The sequence below is a fragment of the Xenopus laevis genome, chromosome 4L (assembly GCF_017654675.1).
Source record: "Xenopus laevis strain J_2021 chromosome 4L, Xenopus_laevis_v10.1, whole genome shotgun sequence".
Classification (NCBI taxonomy): Eukaryota; Metazoa; Chordata; class Amphibia; order Anura; family Pipidae; genus Xenopus; species Xenopus laevis.
In genome coordinates this window covers 95,026,439-95,048,303 of record NC_054377.1, presented here as the reverse complement: position 1 = coordinate 95,048,303, position 21,865 = coordinate 95,026,439, and the positions used below count along the sequence as shown (strand labels likewise).

The following is a 21,865-nucleotide window of genomic DNA, read 5'->3' as shown; positions in this document are numbered from 1 at the left end:
ATGAATGCAATGCAATGAGGAAAACATGATTTATTATTAGTTTTATAAAAGTTTCCAATTTTTAGTGAAAGTGTCCCAGATATTTCCTTTAATATCACTTCATCTTAGCATGTATGGAAATACAACACCTTCTTCAGAATTTGTGTCAATTTACTAACTGTTAAAGACAGTTTAACTATAGCGAGAGTTACACTAACCTGTATACTTGTGTATTCTGTGAGTGATTTTAGTGAAAATTCTAGGCGTCAATAGAGTGGATACTATATGAAGATTTTTGCAAGATATCAAAATTAGGAATGTTCTCTAAATGAATAGAATGTAGCTCAAGCATTATAGTTACATAAATGGTGGTATTGCAAAACAAAAATAATCCAAGATAGTCTCGTGGTTATACTGTATGTATACAGGTACATGATAGACATGTCCTTGTCCTGCGAACTCACATTATTTACATAACCAACTCAAACATATTGTGTGCTATAGGTGTTATCAGTGTGTGTGTATAGCTAAGCATATTTCACAATGAGGCTACATAGAGTGTTAGGGTAAGGGCACATGCTGCTATTTTGGGAGATTAGTCGCCCAGCGACAAATCGCTTCTTCTTCGGGCGACTAATCACCCGAACTGCCTTCCCACCGGCGGGATGGCACTCGGAGCACTTCATTTTCCGAAGTCGCCTGAAGTTGCCTCACAAGGAACTTTGGGCAACTTCAAAAAGCCGAAGCAATTTGACTGCCACCCCGTTGGCGATTTACATTGTACACCGACCACTGTGTAAACAGCGTTGGACCGGGCCAGCAGGACACCGGGAAAAAACCTTGGGTTTTGTAAGTGGCCCCCAATGTTTGGGGGAGTAATGCTATGGAGTAAGTGGACCCATGGACCGCCTTCTACCTGCACCCATGGGGTCTGCTTCCCCAATAGTTACGCCACTCTGTAGCATCTTAGCAACATGTGCCTTAGGGGGAATGTGGCAATGTGACAGTGGTGGGCCATAGGTGCAGACACTGAGGAACTAGATAGTAGTGTTATGCATGTGGAAGCGCTCTCCCGGCCATGCCCATGCCTTTTATTTGGTCTGTTACCTCTGCCCTACATGATGCCGCCATGAGGCGAAGCAGTGATATCTTTGAAAGAAGCTGTATGCCCGGATTCCCCACACCAGGTGCTTGGAGGTGTGACACAGGGTGTGTATACATGTCAAAGGTATCTATTACCTCTCTCTAGTCTCGAATGGAGTGTAAGATTTGCTGCTGTCATGCATATTACTGTGGTAAATCCATTACTCATTTATAGTAATGTGAATCCATATTATTCCCTAAGCTGCTGCTTTCTACTTCACAAATTTTACATCCAAATCTCATGCCTCCAAAAATACTAAATGCTATATTCACATTGCTTATTAAACATTCATATGCTCAAGGATTACTCCCGGTAACTAGGAAAGGTATGGTTTTAGGGGTATCTAGGTAAAAAAAAGTCTTTACTTTATAAAAATATATTCTTATCAACTTCAGTTTTTCCATAATACAGTATGTCTAAAACCCAATAATCAGATCTTTTAGTATAGGCAAACACCTTTCCAGTGTTGGCTAGTGATTAATAGAAAAGTCACTGTAACAGTGGGGCAAATTCACTAACGTGCAAATTTTCGCCAGTGACCACTTTGCACACTCTGCACTTCATCAGGTGCAAATTCATGACCACTACACTAATTCACAAAAATTTTTGCTACTGTTCATTTCTGCCTAGAGAAACTTCGCTAGCACTCTTGCACTTAGGTTAATTTGAAAAGGGCAGGTACCTAAGTCGTATGGATGTCTTTAATAGTAATTTTGATGCAAATGGTTGAAGTGGGGTGTGTGTTTTTTTATTTCTTACAGGAGTGGAATTACACCAAAATTCAATCAGTAAATAAATAGGCTGTGCAAAATAAAAACTGTTTTAAAATATAGTTAGTCAAACATGCAATCTATAAAGGCTGGAGTGACTGGATGATCAGAACAGAACACAACTTCCTGCTTTTCAGCTATCTTGGTTTCCACTGCCTGGTTACCCTGGTGACCAAGCAGTAACCAATCAGTGGCCAATCAGTGGCTTGAGGGGAGTCATATGGGTCATAACTGTTGCTTTTAAATCTGAGCTGAATGCTGATTATCAGTTGCAAGTTAGTAAGTAACTGCCTTTGTGACAAGGGTTAATACTTCAAAATTGATGTCTGGACAGCATCAAAAATCCCTACATGGATCTGGCTAAGGGGTGCTTCACCTTTCACTTAACTTGATATGTTATAGAATGGCTTCTAAGCAACTTTTCAATTCACATTCAATTCATATTTTTTTTATAGTTTTTGAATTATTTGCCTTCTTCTTCTGACTCTTTCTAGCTTTCAAATGGCGGGTCATTGACCCTGTCCAAATAACAAATGCTCCCTAGGGCTACAAATCTATTGTTATTGCTACTTTTTATTACTCATCTTTTTTTATTTAGACCCTCTTCTACTCATATTCCAGTCTTTCATTCAAATCAATGTATGCTTGCTAGGGTATTAGACCCTAGCAACCAGACTGCTAAAAACTGCAAAAAAAGACAATTTAAAGGTGAAGAAACCATTTAAACTGCATCATTCCACTGGCAGCATCTGAATTCTGTACAATATTCCTGCACACACTTTGTACCTTGGCACTGGTGGCAGATAGCAGTATCTGTGGGAGGACAGTGATCACTACCAAAACTTAAAAAAATGCTTCCAAAGTAACGCTTACAAAGTCAGTAGTTTTAATTTGGGGTTCCCCTGTAGGAGGGAATCTGATTTTGACCTCTCCCTAAGGAAAAGACCATGTCTCCTCTTCCTATAAGATTGTAAGCTCTTTGGGACACAGACCTCTTTCCAACTGGTTACTCCTGGCAACGTCTAATACTTAAAGGAGAACGAAAGCTTACTTGATATTGTTTGGTGAAATGTAACATCTCATTACAGTGTCGCAAAATGCTATTTTTTTCTGTTAAGGCATTTGGATACTTGTAAATAACATGTGATAACATGTTATATCTCTGATCTCCATGCACTCTTCCTTTGGCATGTACATGTGCTTCTAGTTAACCCTGCGCTTCTAATTATCCCTGCGCATCATCCTTGAAAAAGGAAAAGATCAGTTAAAGTGATACTGACACTAAAAATTTTATTTTCAAAATCTACATTAAAAGTTACCTATAGGTCATGTTGATCGTTTTTCTGCTTTTGTAAGTAATTTGTAAGTTATTGTCACTTGAAGTTCCTAAACCTGACTGTTTTGCCAACCTGACTCCCTTCTTAACCTGTCAGAGTTTCTAATGCAAACGGGCTACTGCTGCACAAATATGGCAGCTCCCTCATCGAGGAACAGGGTAGTAATAAAGGTAATGAAAAAGCATCAGGCAAATACTTTTATGGCAAAATAATACATAGCCTTCAAAGACAATGATAGATAATAAAAAAGGTTATTTTTTAATGTCAGTATCTCTTTAAAAGGAGCATGCACACAGTGTGAGACTACTGAACTGTGCCCCTGGCAATGAGGGTGCAGAAGGTTAGGAATTCTGTGATGTCACTGTAGTGGTATGGAGAGAATTTGATTAGGAGCATTCTGAGACAAGGGAGCAATTTTATGGGAAACCATGAGTACTTTAAACACAGTTTGACAATCCTGTTACAATACAACAGACTTGATTTTAATATTTGTATGTATGTAAAACTTTATTTGTAAAGCAATGTAAGGAAACACAGCAGTGTACAAAAGAGAAGAGTATAAATAGGGAGGACAAGTAACAATAAATAAATAAAATATTATATATATAAAAAATAAATAAATACACAGATCTTGTTGTTAAGTATTCTTAGTCTAACTTTACTCCTGTTTGTGTTTGTGCATTTTAAAGGGGTTGTTCACCTTTGAGTTAAGGTTTAGTATGCTGCAGAGATATTCTGAGTCAATTTGCAATTGGTATTCATTTGTTATTATTTGTCGTTTTTGAATTATTTAGCTTTTTATTCAGCATCTCTCCAGTTTACAGTTTCTGCAATCTGATTGCTATGGTCTAAATTACCCTAGTAACCATGCATTGATGTGAATTAGAGACTGGAATATGAATAAGAGTCCTGAATAGAAAGATGAGTGGTAAAAGGTAACAATAACAATACCTTTGTTGCCTTACAGAGCATTTATTATTTTAGATGGGGTTAGTGACCCCCATTTGAGAGCTGACAAGAGTCAGCAGAAGGCAAAAAATTCAAAAACTATTAAAAAAAAAAAAGAAATAATGAAAAGTAGACCAATTGAAAAGTTGCTTAGAATAGACCATTCTATCAACACACTAAAAGTTAACTTGAAGGTGAACCACACTTTGAACACAGTCTTCAGTTTGTCCTGTTATCCACAGGCAATCTATTTCACGTCAGTGTATACTTGGTAATCTCTGTATCCAGTTTAGAAAAATCGGTTACAATTTTGAATAAAATTACCGTGAATCACACACATCACCATCCCACCTTTAATCACCCCATCAATACGTTTAAAACCTTATAAAAATAAAATGAATGCCTGCTCTTTGCTCACTGAGAGCGGCACCAGCAGAGTAGGAGGGAGGAGGGGTGGAGCAGCTGGGTATGTATTCAGTCCTCTACCACACCTATAGCTACTCTTCATTTCTCCGTGTTACATCTAAATCAAGGCAAGCAAGATGTGACTTTGTCCATTTTGTTCCATTTTTCACAAATCAGGATCCTGTTCTTTGATACGCTTCTCCAGTTCTGCTCTGCACCTTGGAACTAAAACCTACTGCCACAAAAACCATGACAGCCAAACAGTGGATAGTGGGATTCCTGATCGTCTCAATGATATTCCTGCTTCTGTTCTTGTAAGTGCCAACTATATCTTCTTAATATCTTAATATTATTATCATTTATTTTAACTTTTCCAGAAAGGCCAGTTCAGAATGTTAAAGCCTTCCCTTACATTAAAATCAGTAGGAAGGTATCAACAGTGAACAAATCTTGGATGTGTCATGCTTAAAGAAACAACAAAAATGATTAAAGTGTTTTGAAGTAATTCAAATATAATGTAGTGATTCCTTGCACTGGTAAAACTGTTGAGTTTGCTTTAGAAATCCTACTATAGTTTATGTAAATATGCTGTGCAACCATGGTGGTAGTTAATCAGTCTGAAAAGGAGAAAATTCGCAGGTAACACAGCAGATCAGCTTTTTGCACTTTGTTCGTAGTTGTGGAAAGCACTATTGCGTCTGTTTTGCCCTTTCTGCTAAAATATACTTGTTTACCTATTAACACTGCTGCCACTGCCCTGAATGTAGCAACTGGGCTCCCATAGTTCGTTGCATAAATAAGCACAGCAGATTTGCGTTACATAAATGTTATACTGTATATGTCTTTATATAAAAAATAAATATAAGCAAAAAAAAGTTCTACAATCACGGGTTTTTGGCAAATAATTTAAAAACTTTATGAATATTCATACGCACACTCTCAATATTTTGGTCACTACAATGTGACCATTGACAACTTGTGTATCCACAAAGAAACAGTGAGAAACCAAGTGGTAATCAGACATGCACCACCAGACTGCTTTATTTTGGTTTTGTTTTTTTTTTAGTTTGCTACTACTAAAGAGGAATTCTTAATTTCCTTGTGAATATCAGGTCTCGCACCTGATATCCACATGTTTTTTTTCATAATTATTTTTTGTTTTGCTTAGTAACTTTATTTAACAACAATAATTACAAGCTTTTTAGCATCTTTTGGGGGTTGAGCGAGTTGGTTTTTCAATGTTTATTGATAAACGGTCCCTTGAGAGATTCTGGGTGTGTGCTTTTTTTCACCTTGCTTAGTGTGCTCTCTGTGTTTTGTGTGTGTGTGTATATATATATATATATATATATATATATATATATATATATATATAGTCCTCTGCACTCAACCCATTATCATTATATTTAAGACAGCGACATTTTGTGCATATCGCTACTAAAAAATGCCTTACCCTTTAAACAAAACAGGGATTGTTTGTCCATATATTGCAATATATTTAAGCTGGCCAACTACGTCAAAGTCATCCCATATCTCGCCAGTCCTATGCTCAATTTTATCTGATTCATTAAGAATTCTATTGCTTCATTATACATCTTACAAAGGGACTAGGTTTTACCTGCAACTTACTTGCTGCTTTCAAAGTAAACCTCCATACTTGGCTGCCCTTTTATTAGACACCAGTGGGATCACCTGACTATAGCTGGGAAGGGTGGGAGCTACAACATGGAGCTGGTCACTGCTCCTGTATAAACTATAACAGGGAAAGGGGAAAACTATAACAGGGAAAGGGGAATTCTTGTATTTGACTATATGTATTTTGTGGTCACAGCCTCATTGCACCCCCGCCTAATGGTTTTAAAAATTAGTGGTGAGCACAACTTTCCCTTCTTCTTCTTAATGAATCAGATAAAATTGAGCATAGGACTGGCCAGATATGGGATGACTTTGACGTAGTTGGCCAGCTTAAATATATTGCAATATATGGACAAACAATCCCTGTTTTGTTTAAAGGGTAAGGCATTTTTCAGTAGCAGTATGCACAAAATGTCGCTGTCTTAAATATATTGATAGTGGGTTGAGTGCAGAGGACTCTTGTATTTGTCTATATGTATTTTTTGGTCACAGCCTCATTGCACCTCCGCCTAATGGTTTTAAAAAATAGTGGTGAGCACAACTTTCCCTTGTTTGTTATTTATATATATATATATATATATATATATATATATATATATATATATATATATATATATATATATATATATATATATATATATATTACACACAGTACAACTTTATTTACTCAACAAAATCTCAGAGATAAGGCATAACAGACTGTAATGCTGAGAGAGATAAGGCAGCTCAGGAATAAAGGGGGCAGGGTGCTGCTGGGGATATGCCTCCCTCCTGCACTGAATGCTTACTGCTGGCACGACTGGTATCCCAAAACCCAGAACCAACACTAAGGTTGGCTGGTGGCACACAGTAAGATTCAGGTGACTTTGGAAAATGAAGCGCTACTTATGCCGTCCTGCTGGCAATTCACATTGTTGCCAGCGGGGAGATTAGTCACACGAAGAAGATGAGATTTGTCACTGGGCGACTATTCTCCCCTGAATCTTACAGTTTGCCACCAGCCTTAAGGACAGCTTGTGCAAACAAATTCATTTTTTATTCTATTTAATTTACAAACCAGAACTTTCAGTCATAGACTGTGACCTTTCTCAAGGGAATACTAAAGAGTGCTGTATTCCCTTGAGAAAGCTCACTGTCAGTGACCGAAACTACAGGTGATTAGTCTGTGCATGATTTTAAATCTTTTTCCTGTGTGTGGGTGTAGAAAATCTGTGCCAGTGAGTAAGCACCTACATGTGACACAGTCTGGACATTTGTAACACACAAATTTTTTTCTGTTTAGTTAGCCAGTTAGTATCTGTATGTTCCAATCTCAATCTCATAACGTCACTGCACACTAATAGATCCCTCAGGCTCTGGTCACTTTTATAGTCCATTAGTGGTTTTGAGGTCTGGTGCAGGGATAGAGATTCATCCATATTCAACATTGGCCAATTTTTCTTAATACTTGTAGATAATTGTTGAGCGGCAGCTGAAAAAGTAGTGGTAAAAATCAGTGGAGTGGCAGAGCTGTCTGTGATTGGTTTGTTAGCCAATAATGTTTATTGTGTGTGCTTTAGTGCCCTCTCGAGTCGTCTGTTCAGCAATTCCTCCGAGTATCCCCTTTCTAGAAATCTGTTAAACATTTCTTGTGTTTGCAGCAAGGCGGTTTCCCTTGAGCTGTTGTTATGTGAAATTGTGAATAGGGGATCCCTCTAACTGTGGCAGGAGGATGGTTACTATAAGCATGCATGATTGAGTTCCGATCAGTAGGTTTCCTGAAGAGTCTGGTTCCTGGGGGGCAAATTCACTATGCGCCGAAGCGCCTAAAGCTAGTGTCAATTCGCTAGCGTTGGGCATTTTCGTTACTTCGCAAATTCACTAACGGACGCTGGCGTAACTTCGCTAGTGTAACTTCGCACCCTTACGCCTGGCGAATTTGCGCAACGAACGTAACTACGCAAATTCACTAATGCGCGCATTGTTCTGAACGCTACCTTTTACGTTAGACTTCCTTCGCCACCTCAGACCAGGCGAAGCGCAATAGATTAGATAGGGATTTCTTTAAAAAAAGTTAACATTTTTTCTAAGTCCCAAAAAACGCTGGCGTTTTTTCTATATCATGGGTGATAGGCTGAAAAAGAAAATTTTTTTTTTGGGGCTCCCCTCCTTCCCCCCCTACATTTCCTAACTCATGGCAACTTAACTATACAGTGGGCACATGTGTAGGGCAAAATAAAAATTTTATTTGATGTTTTGAAGGTTTCCCAGGCATTTGTAGTGCTGCTACATATTCCTCCATTGAAATTTGAATTTGGCGCCATATGCACATTAACCATCGCTAGCGTAACTTCGCTTCGCGAATCAACGCTAGCGCAACTTCGCAACCTTGCGCTACCCCTGAGCGCAACTTCGGATTTTAGTGAATTTGCGGAGCGCTGGCGAAACTACGCCTGGCGAAGTGCGGCGAAGTTACACCTGGCGCAACTACGAATCTTAGTGAATGTCCCACTAGGTGTGAATCCACCAGGAAAATATTCAAGTCAAGAAAGTCAATATTGTTGGTGTCAAAATTCAAAGTGAATTTAATAGGGGTATCCAGATCATTAAGCTGTTGATGAAAGGACAGCAGAGCCTCTTTAGGGTAAGTCCATATCAAGAACAGGTCATCAATATAGTGGAAGTAGGTAAGTATCTCTCTCCCCAATAGAGGCAAAATGTGAACAGATTCAAATTCAAGAATGAAAATGTTGCTGTAGGATGTAGGATAGGAGTGCAATTCCCATGGCTGTTCCCAAGGTCTGGAGGTTATAGGATTTCTCAAATCTGAAGAAAATTCAGGTCAGTGTTAGTTAGAGATGAAGAAGAAATTCAGTGAGGACCGTCTGGGAGTGTGAGGTGAGTAGAGTTTTCTTGCAGGCTGAGATCCCTTGATCGTGTGCAATTACCGTGTACAGACTCTTCTCATCCATTGTGATTCAAATTAACTTTGAATTTGACACGGACTAAAAAGCGGGTTGCTAGGCAATGCTCCACTGTGTCTACTCACTGTAGCGATCGTTTCCGGTGTGAATTCTGGTCCACTGCTATGGGACATAGGACGAGTCACGCAACCTATACTGTGAGTTTCGGTTCTTCACAAAATGACTGCCCGCTTCTGAGGTCTGGATGCTTTCCTGAGGTATGATGGTCTTTGAGCACGAAGCAGTAATAGTTTTATCTATTCTTCCAATACACTGGTGTTTGCTTTAGCTACTTTCCCTGGTTACATGGTTACACTGGTTGCTAGGGGACCCTAGCAACAACTTTTGGCACCATATTCTGTACATTTAAGCGCCACCCTGTGCACTGTTATTGTCTCTTTCCCTGACAAAGGTTTCAATATAGAACCAAAATGTTGGATTAAATAAACCTAATTTTGTTTTTTTGTTTTTACATTCCTCGGAGTGCTGTCACTCGTTGATATGCATACTGTTTAAATACGGACAGGCACCTGGGCACTGTGTTTAAACACTGGAGGGATGGGAATCCTTATTTAAAGGGATACTGTCATGGAAAAATGTGCTGCTCCAGCAGACTTGTGCACTGCAATCCATTTTTCAAAAGAACAAACTAATTTTTTTTTATATTTAAAATCTGTCATGGGGCTAGTTATATTGTCAGTTTCCCAGTAGCCCCCGTTTATGTGACTTGTGCTCTGATAAACTTCAGTCACTCTTTACTGCTGTACTGCAAATTTGAGTGACATCACCCCTCTTCCCCCCAGCCTAACAACAGAACAATGGAAAGACAACCAGATAGAGGCTCCCTAACACAAGATTACAGATCCCTGGTAGATATAAGAACAGCACTCAATAGTTAAAATCCAGGTCCCACTGCTACACCTTCAGTTACATTGAATATGAGAAACAATCTGAGGAAGTGGCGTGAGGGCCACGAAACGCATCAAGCGTGGGGCTGATTCACACTGTTGCCTAATATGGTTTTATGATGCATTATCAATAAAATTGGACTTTTTAATATGACCCTAATGCTGCCTGGTGCTCCATGATTCGGTTACCCATTGGATTTGAAGGGGCCTAATCTTTTGGAGCAAACATAACAACTTTTTGAGTAAGAAGTTTTATTACATTTACTTTCTTCCCCTGTCGGAAGTGGTCGCTAAACAGTTTCCGGGTTCACAAAAGCTATAGTAAATTCACGCAAAGGCAAATTTGTTCACACAAAGGCATAACTTTTCGCATTTCGAATATTCTTTCTGTTACCGACTTTTATTACATTTCCCCATAAGAGTTGTGCGGCTTGGAAAAAGTTGCACAAAAAATGCTCATTGACTTCAATGCATTTTATGAATTTTTGCTCTTTTCGCAAATTTTTGGAGGAGCAAAACATGACAAATTCGCCCATCACTAGATACGATGGTAAATATAGGGAGAAAAGATTAGAAGGGGAGGAATTCAAAACACCTCCCTGAGGAGGCAATGGGGACAAAGGGATGGAAAAATAGAATGGGAAGGGAGGGGAATTAAGCAGTACCCACTGCATTTCACTATATACAATGTGCTTTGGTGCAGGTACCCACTGCCTCTCACAGTATATAATGTTATTGGGGCAGAATTCCTTTCTGCCTGTTACTGTTTATAAGTATACTGTTTAAGTACATGTTTACAATATTAAAGGATGTGTCTTTACAATCTTGCTCCATCCTAATTAAAGCATACCTCCCAACTGTCCCGTTTTTAGAGGGACAGTCCCTCTTTTGATAGCTCAACCTGCAGTTCCACATTTACTGGAAAGTCCCGTTTTTCTCTGCACTGAACAGCCAGAAAAAGAAACAAAGTTTCTAACTTAATTGGCTTTTGGCAGAGAGCCCAGAACAGCCACAACAGAAGATAAGATACATTTGTAACAATTCAAATGTATCTAGATAAGCAAATAAGTAATTGTAACAATATAAGATAACAGGTCCCTTGGGAAAAGCTTAAAGGACAATTCACCTTCATTAGCAAAACTATAATTGAAAAAACCATAGAAATATGTTCAAACTTTTATAACCAGCTAAATTTTGTAAAATGAACATGGTAATTAGGGGGTGTGGCCACAAAATGGGTGTGGTCAAAAAAAATGTGTCCCTCTTTTTATTTCCAAAATGTTGGGCGGTATGAATAAAGTGTACATGGCATAAATTTTGCATTACTATGGGTGTGGCCTATCAAAAGTGGGCATGGCAAAAAAAAATTGCTATATGTGCCACATTGTCTTATTCTTTGTCCCCCCAGCTAAAAACAACTTCATCAGTTTATACTTGGTAATCTCTGTATCCAATTTAGAAAATATGTGACAGTCTTGAATAAAGTTAGTGTGAGTCAGACACATCACCATCCCATCTTTGCCAATGATGGAGACACACACTAGGTCTGCGCAAAGGGACACTTAAAATAATTATTTGTGGCTCCCAATTTTAGATAGAATGACCTAAGGGCAGATTGGGGAAGTACTACTATGCTGCAGCACTTCACACCTGTAGTGGGGAGGGGCTATGAATTTGCTGACCCAATGGTCTGGAACCCCCCCTGCAACCTTCCTCTATTGTTACACCACTGTTCTCATTCTTACACTATATTACATATGATATTTTAAATATATAATTCATATATCAGATATAAGATATCAAAATCAGTTGCTTTTAGTTAGTATCTGATATACTTTCTACAACCACAATATGCTACATGATTATATAAATAAATTCATTTGCCTTTTTTTTTTTTGCTTTTTCCCCTGTTAATAACATTCGGATCAAGCATCATTATTACACTTCAGTCACTGTTTATGCTGTAACGTGCAATGCAGCCTGTACCACCCTTCGCCCCCCCCAGCAGCCCATAAACAGAGAAATTGGAAGGTATCCAGATAACCGCTCCCTGTATTGCTAAAAATCCTCCCGCATCCCTCCTACTGGTAGATATGATGATAGCACTCAATAGAAAAATTTTGGATTCATATGCTTTACTATAAGGCAAAATCAAAGATTACTTGAACAATTTTTAGCAATATTATGTAAAATTTTAATATTATTATGTAACCTAACTAGATATGTATTGCCTGTTTTATTGTCTAGAATTCATCAGGGAAAACTAAAGCTGAAATAAAAAAAAATCCAAACAAATGATATATTTAACTCTCTTGGTGCCACACTTTTGAGCCTAATGGATCCAGAAAGCCTTAAACAAGGTGTAATCAAAGCCGTCTTCTTTTGCTCTAGAGGGTACATGTTTTATTGGTATGCACCCAAATGTGGTAGGGCTGTGCTTATCCTCTGCCCAATGCTTGGTCACCAATTGATGTGTAATTTTTTTTCACTTACAGTAAAGAATATTGTGTATTTGTCATTTCTGGAAACTAAGTACGTCATTTTATTGAGTTATGGCATGGTATTGAATAGGCTGATTTGAAATAAACTTTCACCTTACTCACTCTATAGTGACACCAATAGTAAGGAAAAACTAAGGCATTTGAATATATGCAAGTCAGTGCTGTCCAACTTCTTTGGTACTAAAATTTTTCTAGCCTAAGTGGCGGAGCGCCAGTAATGGAATCCAGCACTAACATGCCCTTTAAACCAGACCCATGAGCGAAGGTTATCACATAGTTGAGAATACATGCGCTTTACAATTCTTTTTCCCACAAGGTATATACTCACTGACAGTGACAGTATTCTTGCCTTTAACACACATAACACAGCCATAAAAGCAAAACACTGAAAGCAGTGCGGGGCCACTGTATCAGCATCAGATTACTATGGGATCTGTATGAGAACAAACCCATTAATGCATATCTTAACAAGTAGAACCTGGAAAAGGTACTAGTGCATAAATGCTCTGTGCTGCATAAATTGGGGGCAAACCCAGACTAGGGTCCGCAGGGATTTTCCAGTACTAAGCAGGTGCCACTGACCATTGTTTGTTTCTTGTGCTTCCTCCAATAAACAAAGCTAGTTGCTGCATAATTGAGTAAGAAAATATACAGTTCAGAATACCTACTTCCCCTTCTGCTTTCTCTTGTTTCCTCTTTCTTTGTCTACCTTATTTATCTTCCTTCATGCCCCAGAGATTCAGGTCTGCCTCCTGGAAACATAAACATATGGTAAAAAATCTGACTGCAAGTGGAACATTTTTTTTAATTTTGACTTATCGTTTCAATCCCTCTCCTATTTACTATCCTTTCAAAGCACAACGGAAACCACTTAACTTGTCTGTGCTCACTGATGAGTAGTTGGAAAGAAATTCTTGACTCTCTGAGCCTGTTGGAACCTGTTTTTAATTTAGCTATAGGGTGACCAGTCTTTTTCTTTTTAGTTACGTTTTTACCTCATTACTACTTTATGGTCTTATTTAACTATATCCATTTGTTGCAATCTTTACATATTTATGCCAGACAGCTGATATCCTTAGTAAAAGAAAACTTTACCCCCAAAATAAATATTTAAGCAACGGATAGTTTACATCATATTAAGTGACATATTAAGGAATCTTACCCAACTGGAATATATATTTAAGTTAATATTGCCCTTTTACATCTCTTGCCTTGAACCACCATTTTGTGATGGACTGTGTACTGCCTCAGAGATCACCTGACCAGAAATACTACAGCTCTAACTGTAACAGGAAGAAATGTGAAAGCAAAAGACAAAACTCTGTCTGTTAATTGGCTCGTGTGACCTAACTTGTATGGTTTGTTTGTGTGCACAGTGAATCCTACTATCCCAGGGGGCGGCCCTTATTTTTTAAAATGGCAATTTTCTATCATACTACTAAAAAAGTACATTATTATGAAAATGGTTTATTCACACGAAGCATGGTTTTACATAAAAGCTGTTTTATGCAATATATTTTTTTATATTTGGGGGTATAGTTTTCCTTTAAGGCAATGACAAGGAGATTTGTTTTCTGCGGAAAATCTGTACTATGGTGGTCGACAAATATCCTAAAAATGCCTTGCCATTCACTAAATTTCGGATTTCTGCATAGATTTTCTGAATGCGACAAATCTCATTGTGTACCTGGACTATAACCCATATTCTTCTTAGGAAGTAATATTCATTTTGTGCTGTGTATCACATGCTCAGAGAAAAGATCTTTACAAAAACATTGTTTCCTTCCCATCAGCTAAAATGCAAATTGTTGTTGGAGAAACATACTTCAGCAAGTAGCCACACCTTGTATGTTTTCCTTACTGGTAATTTGCAGTTTGGCTGTTGAGAAGGAAACAAGAGCCGCTGTTCTACAATATTTAAACTTCCCATGTGCCATTGCCCTAAGGCTTCATTTTTATCAATAGTCAATATCCCAAAGACATTCAACTGGCAATTAAAAACAAGTTTGCCTTATGCAAAATTAAAAAGTGAAAATGAAAAATGTTGACAAATAGAAAACTGAAATGTGAAGGGAGTGGGCATAAAATAATGAGGAGAGAGAAAAAGAGAGAGAACTGATGCCATTGGAAAAATGACAATACTGTTTGTGCTTGTTTCCAGAGACTTCAATGGTATCCACCTTTCACTACACATGGGGTGGATTTCAACCTGAAAAATGCGTACTTCAGTGATTTTAAAACGAAATGTAACCTGCGTGGGCAGTGACAATTGGATGCCATTGAAGACACTGATAACAGATATGGGCACCATTTGGGCAGTTTTAGCACTGGCAGATGCAACGCTGACAGCAGCTTATTTATATAAACAATAGTAGTGTTTCTGAAGCAAACACAGCAGTTTTACCAGTGCAGACAACACTGCATTATATTTTTATTGCTTTAAAACACTTTCATTTTTTGATGTTACTGTTCCTTTAACCTAAAGGAACAGAGCAGGGAGAGAGAATAAAATAGATTTATGTGAGTGTTCAAAAGAATCACATTGGTATACTAACTGTGAGCACTTCAGAAATTCTATCCTCTTTTAAATCTTGTTAGAATTATTGTTACTTTAGCACAACTGTACAGCAGAACAGTAAATGAATAGATTACATAGGGGATCATTACAATAATAAATTAGGGATGCACCGAATCCAGGATTTGGCTTTTTTTTAGCAGGATTTGGCCAGATCCTTGTGCCTGGCTGAACTAAATCCTAATTTGCATATTTAAATTAGGGCCAGGAAGGGAAATCGTGACCTTTGTAACATAGTAAGTTAGGTTGAAAAAAGACACACATCCATCAAGTTCAACCTTTTACCTCTATTGTAACCTGTCTAACTGCTAGTTGATCCAGAGGAAGGCAACAAAAAATTCCTTCCTGACTCCAAAATGGCAGTCGGACTAGTCCCTGGATCAACCTGTACTATGAGCTATCTTACATAACCCTGAATTCCCTCATTTGCTAAAAAGCCATCCAACCCCTTTTTAAAGTTATCTAATTTATCAGCCAGTATGACTCATTCACGGAGAGAATTCCACATCTTCACAGCTCTCACTATAAAAAAAAAACTTCTTCTGTATATTAAGGCGGATCCTCTTTTCTTCTAATTAGAATGGGTGAACTTGTGTCAGCTGGAAAGACCTACTGGTAAATAAAGCATTAGATAGATTATTATATGATCAAGCTCAATACCTTATATGCCCTTGATGTTGCTGACTGGCATTGCTTGCTACAGCCAAGTTTATTATCTACAAGGACTCCAAGGTCCTCTTCCATTATGGATTTGCCTAGTCCAGTACCATTAAGGGTATACTGTAAGTGGCTTGGATATTTTTACATCCCAGGTGCATGACTTTACATTTATCAACATTATCTAGTATAGGTAAATTTTAAATTTTTTTTTTTTTAAAACAACTGGACTTGCTGAGTAATCAATGAAGATATTTCACTACTCATCCGAGCAGCTTCTTCAGTTCAACTAACTGGTGTGGGAAGTTCTCGGCATAAAAACCGAGAACTTCCCACACCAGTCAGTTGAACTGAAGAAGCTGCTCGGATGATTAGTGAAACGTCTTCATTGATTACTCAGCAAGTCCAGTTGTTTTAAAATTTACCTATACTAGATATACCATGACCTAGATGAATGAAAATCTTCATAGTTATTTATCAACATTGAATCTCATTTGCCACTTGCAGTAGCTGCCCAGATTGCCAGTTTTTCAAGATCGTGTTGCAAGGATGCCACATCCTGGATGTAATTAATTGGGCTGGATTGTTTTGTGTCATCTGCAAACACTGATTCATTACTTACAACACCCTCCCCTAAGTCATTAATGAACAAGTTAAATAAAAGTGGACCCAATACCGAGCCCTGAGGGACCCCACTAAGAACCTTACTCCAAGTAGAGAATGTACCATTAACAACCACCCTCTGTACCCGATCTGGTAGCCAGTTTCATATCCATGTGCAAATGACTTCATTAAGCCTAACAGACCTTAGTTTAGAAAGCAGTCATTTGTGGGACACGGTATCAAACACTATCCAAATAGATCCAAAATAGATCAAATACGTAGATGACATCTACTGCTCCCACACTGTCCAGCATCTTACTTACCTCATCATAAAAATCAATCAAATTTGTCATGACCTTTCCTTCATAAAGCCATGCTAATTGCTGCTCATAATGCCATTCATTAGGACAACATTTTGAAAGTGATCCCTTAACACGCCTTCATATTTACTGGCCTATAATTGCCAGGCTGAGATCGCAATCCATTTTTAATAATAGAATGACATCAGCTTTTTTCCAATCCATAGGCACCATACCAGATGAAAAGCGAATCTGAGAAAATCAGAAATAAGGGCTGGTCTAAAACTGAACTAAGCTTTCTTAGAACCCGGGGATGTATGCTATCTGGCCTGGCTTTTTGTTTACATAAATTTTCATTAAAGCTTTATGAATCATATCCTTAGTCAGCCACTAACTAGATTGAGCTGAGCCACCAGTGCAGCTATGAAGTGAGCCTGGGAACTCTGACTCCTCTACCTATCTATCTTTACAACCATACTGGTACCATTATTTAAAGGAGCAACACTTTTCAACCCACATCTTTTTACTATTAATATACTTAAAAAATGTTTTGGGGTTAGACTTTAGCCTCAGCCGCAATGAACTCCTTATTTCCTTTCTTTGCCTTCTTGATTGCTGTTTTACAATATTTACTATAGTGTTTATATATTAATTAAATGCAGCTTTTGTCCCTACACACTTTGCAGTTTTTAAAAGCCTTTCTCTTTGTTCCTATAAACGTCTTTACTTCTATATTAAGCCACATAGGGTGATTTTTATTGCTTCTACATTTACTCCTTAAGTGAATAAATTGAGACCCATTTCTGTTGTGTTTTTAGCTGTAAACATAATGCCCCAATCCATGCTCTGAAGGGCAGCCCTCAAGGCAATAAAATTTTAGAAAAAGCTTTAAAAGCTTTTCTGAAATTCATGGTTTTTGTTGCCCCAGTGTACATTTGTTTTTTGCACCAGACATTAAATGATATCACATTATGGTCACTATTACCCAACGGGTTCAATTACTTGCACATTCTCTATACATTCTAGATCTCTAAATATAAAATAGCATTTTTTCTGGTTGCAGTAACATAACTAGAGGGGGCGGGCCCTGGTGTGGGATGTGCAGCTGGGCCCCCCAACCCCCTTTGTACGCGTTGTTTCACGGCGTGCGTGTGCTGCCAGGGAGTCCTGAGGGGTGCGGGCCCTGTCCCAATTGCACCCCCTGCTCCCCCGGTAGTTACTCCACTGTCTGGTTGGCTCCTCAAGAACTTGTGCCATAAAATTGTCATGCAACACGTTTATAAACTTGTTCCCATGAACTGACCTGGCAGTACTGTTGCTCCAGTCAATATCAGGGTAACAAGGAAGTTAAAACGTTTTTTCCCACTTTTTCCTATCCTGACCCTAATAAGGATATACAAATTAGGATTCAGATACGGTTTGGTATTCAGCAGCCTCTTTCATGAAGGATTCGGCAGAATCCCAAATAGTGGATTCAGTGCATCCCTATAATAAATACAAAGTACATTTACATTAAGGATTAAAGGAATTGTTCAGTATAAAAATAAAAACTGGGTAAATAGGCTGTGCAAAATAAAAAATGTTTCTAATATAGTTAGTTAGCCAAAAATGTAATGTATGAAGGCTGGAGTGACTAGATATCTAACATAATAGCCAGAACACTACTTCCTGCTTCGCAGCTCTCTTGGTTTTCAATTGATCAATTGCAAACTCACTGAACAGTTATTCCCTTGTGGCCCCCCTTAAAGTCACAGACTATTCAGAGTTAGAGAGCCGCAAAGCAGGAAGTAGTGTTCTGGTTATTATGTTAGACATCCAGTCACTCCAGCCTTTATACATTACATTTTTGACTAACTATATTAGAAACATTTTTTATTTTGCACAGCCTGTCTATTTACCCAGGTTTTAATTTTACATTGAACTTGTCCTTTAAGTGCTAACCCCCAGATGTACTAAAAGGTACTAAGTTTGCCCAGGATCAGCAACCTACAGCAACTAATAAGAGGTTTGCTTTTAAACAGGTGACCAGTAAACACTACCTTGTGATTGGTTGCTATGGGTTTTGGCTTCTGGGAAAATATGTACCTTTTATTACAGAATTAGTGTCATAGTGACAAAAGTCAGAAGATCCCTGCTCTGCAGAGTGGGTGGGTACATACACAAGTCAAAGTTCTGTTCCATTCATTTACATACTTATAGCCGTTTTCATTTGCCATATGTTGAAATGTTCATAGCGGCTATAAAGGGTAATTTTCAACCTGCGAATTAGTGAAAGTAGGACTTCATTTTTTTAGTGCAAATTGTTCAGTTTGCCTTGTTTCTTCTCTATAGATAACTGGCTGTAGTGTACTAGATGGGTATTTGTGTGGAATGTGAGCAATAATAGATAGGTATAGGACATGCCTCTGCTTCTTATTAGGGATGTAGCGAACGTCGGAAAAAAAGTTCGCGAACATATTCGCGAACTTGCGCAAAAATGCGAGCGGTTCGCGAACGGTTCGCGAACCCCATAGACTTCAATGGGAAGGCGAACTTTAACATCTAGAAAAGACATTTCTGGCCAGAAAAATGATTTTAAAGTTGTTTAAAGGGTGCAACGACCTGGACAGTGGCATGCCAGAGGGGGATCAAGGGCAAAAATGTATCTGAAAAATCTGCCTGTGTGTGCTTGGAAGAGATAGTGTAGGGGGAGAGCTGTTAGTGATTTCAGGGACAGATGATAGTAAGTTTGCTGGCTAGTAATCTGCTTGATACTGCTCTGTATTGGAGGGACAGAAGTCTGCAGGGATTTGAGGGACATTTTAGCTTAGGTAGCTTTGCTGGCTAGTAATCTACTGTTCTCTTTAAACAACTGCCATACGTTGACCTTGTAGGCATTGTTTGCCCAGTTTTTTTGGACGCAGCCACTGAAGCACAGTTGCCAGAAAAAATATGCCATATAAATGCTGAAAATAGTCATTTTTCGCCATACGTTGACCTTGTAGACATTGTTTGCCCAGTTTTTTTGGACGCAGCCACTGAAGCACAGTTGCCAGAAAAAATATGCCATATAAATGCTGAAAATAGTAATTTTTCGCCATACGTTGACCTTGTAGACATTGTTTGCCCAGTTTTTTTGGTTGCAGCCACTGAAGCACAGTTGCCAGAAAAAATATGCCACATAAATGCTGAAAATAGTCATTTTTTGCCATATACGTTGAGTCAACGTATGGCAAAAAATGACTATTTTCAGCATTTATATGGCATATTTTTTCTGGCCTCTGTGCTTCAGTGGCTGTGGCCAAAAAAACTGGGCAAACAATGCCTACAAGGTCAACGTCGTTGACCTTGTAGGCATTGTTTGCCCAGTTTTTTTGGCCACAGCCACTGAAGCACAGAGGCCAGAAAAAATATGCCATATAAATGCTGAAAATAGTCATTTTTTTGGTCGCAGCCACTGAAGCACAGTTGCCAGAAAAATTATGCCATATAAATGCTGAAAATATACATTTTTTTGGTTGCAGCCACTGAAGCACAGAGGCCAGAAAAATTATGCCATATAAATGCAGAAAATATGCATTTTTTTGGTCGCAGCCACTGAAGCACAGTTGACAGAAAAATTATGCCATATAAATGCTGAAAATATAAATTTTTTTGGTTGCAGCCACTGAAGCACAGAGGCCAGAAAAATTATGCCATATAAATGCAGAAAATATGCATTTTTTGGTCGCAGCCACTGAAGCACAGTTGCCAGAAAAAATATGCCATATAAATGCTGAAAATAGTAATTTTTTTGGTTGCAGCCACTGAAGCACAGAGGCCAGAAAAATTATGCCATATAAATGCAGAAAATATGCATTTGTTTGGTCGCAGCCACTGAAGCACAGTTGACAGAAAAATTATGCCATATAAATGCTGAAAATATAAATTTTTTGGTTGCAGCCACTGAAGCACAGAGGCCAGAAAAATTATGTCATATAAATGCAGAAAATAGGCATTTTTTTGGTCGCAGCCACTGAAGCACAGAGGCCAGAAAAAATTAAACCAGTAGGGTTTGCACCCTAGTTTGTAACGGTGGCGGAGGGAGGAGGAGGACGCTAAAGGACAGCTGTGTGTGGAGTCATGAGGCTTGAAGAGAAGGACAGCTGCATAGAAGTCAGAACAAGTCTTCCGGCGTGCAGTAACCCTCCGAGATCCACCCCTCATTCATTTTAATAAAGGTCAGGTAATCGACACTTTTGTGACCTAGGCGAGTTCTCTTCTCAGTTACAATCCCTCCTGCTGCACTGAAGGTCCTTTCTGAGAGCACACTTGAGGCTGGGCAAGACAAGAGGTTCATGGCAAATTGTGACAGCTCTGGCCACAGATCAAGCCTGCGCACCCAGTAGTCCAGGGGTTCATCGCTCCTCAGAGTGTCGATATCTGCAGTTAATGCCAGGTAGTCCGCTACCTGCCGGTCGAGGCGTTCTTTGAGGGTGGATCCAGAAGGGTTGTGGCGCTGCCTTGGACAGAAAAACATTTGCATGTCTGACGTTACAGACTGGCCAAAGGGCTTTGTCCTTGCAGGTGTGCTCGTGGCAGGATTACTGGCACCTCTGCCCCTGGAATGTTGATGAGTTCCTGAAGTGACATCACCCTTAAAAGCATTGTACAACATGTTTTGCAGGCTGGTTTGTAAATGCCGCATCTTTTCGGACTTGTGGTATGTTGGTAACATTTCTGACACTTTATGCTTGTACCGAGGGTCTAGTAGCGTTGCGACCCAGTACAGGTCCTTCTCCTTAAGCCTCTTGATACGGGGGTCCTTCAACAGGCATGACAGCATGAAAGACCCCATTCTCACAAGGTTGGATGCAGAGCTATCCATCTCCGCTTCCTCATTATCAAGGACTGCATCATCCACGGTCTCCTCCCCCCAGCCACGTACAAGACCAGGGGTCCCCAAAAGGTCACCACTAGCCCCCTGGGAAGCCTGCTCCTGTTGGTCCTCCTCCTCCTCCTCCACAAAGCCACCTTCCTCCTCTGACTCCACTTCTGGCACCTCTCCCTGCGTTGCAGCAGGTGCCTGGGTTCGTTCTGGTGATTCCGACCAGAAATCGTGCGCTTCCAGCTCCTCGTCACGCTGGTCTACAGCCTCATCTGTCACTCGTCGCACGGCACGCTCCAGGAAGAAAGCGAAGGGT

The 21,865-nt window shown here is 39.1% G+C and overlaps 1 protein-coding gene across 6 annotated transcripts in view; it reads left to right on the top strand.

The window, feature by feature from the left end:
* Positions 1–21,865, top strand: part of LOC121393112 (histo-blood group ABO system transferase 2-like) — a 65,580-nt gene that overhangs the window by 30,931 nt on the left and 12,784 nt on the right. For 3 of the 6 annotated variants that reach the window (XM_041590495.1, XM_041590496.1, XM_041590497.1), the window contains exon 2: positions 4,761–4,897. In XM_041590495.1, the coding sequence (XP_041446429.1) occupies positions 4,833–4,897 (65 nt within the window). In that variant the 5' untranslated portion in view covers positions 4,761–4,832. Of the gene's footprint in view, positions 1–2,153; positions 2,173–3,570; positions 3,659–4,591; positions 4,898–21,865 lie in introns of those variants that run through there. The other 3 variants (XM_041590493.1, XM_041590494.1, XM_041590498.1) reach the window with 3 other exon arrangements.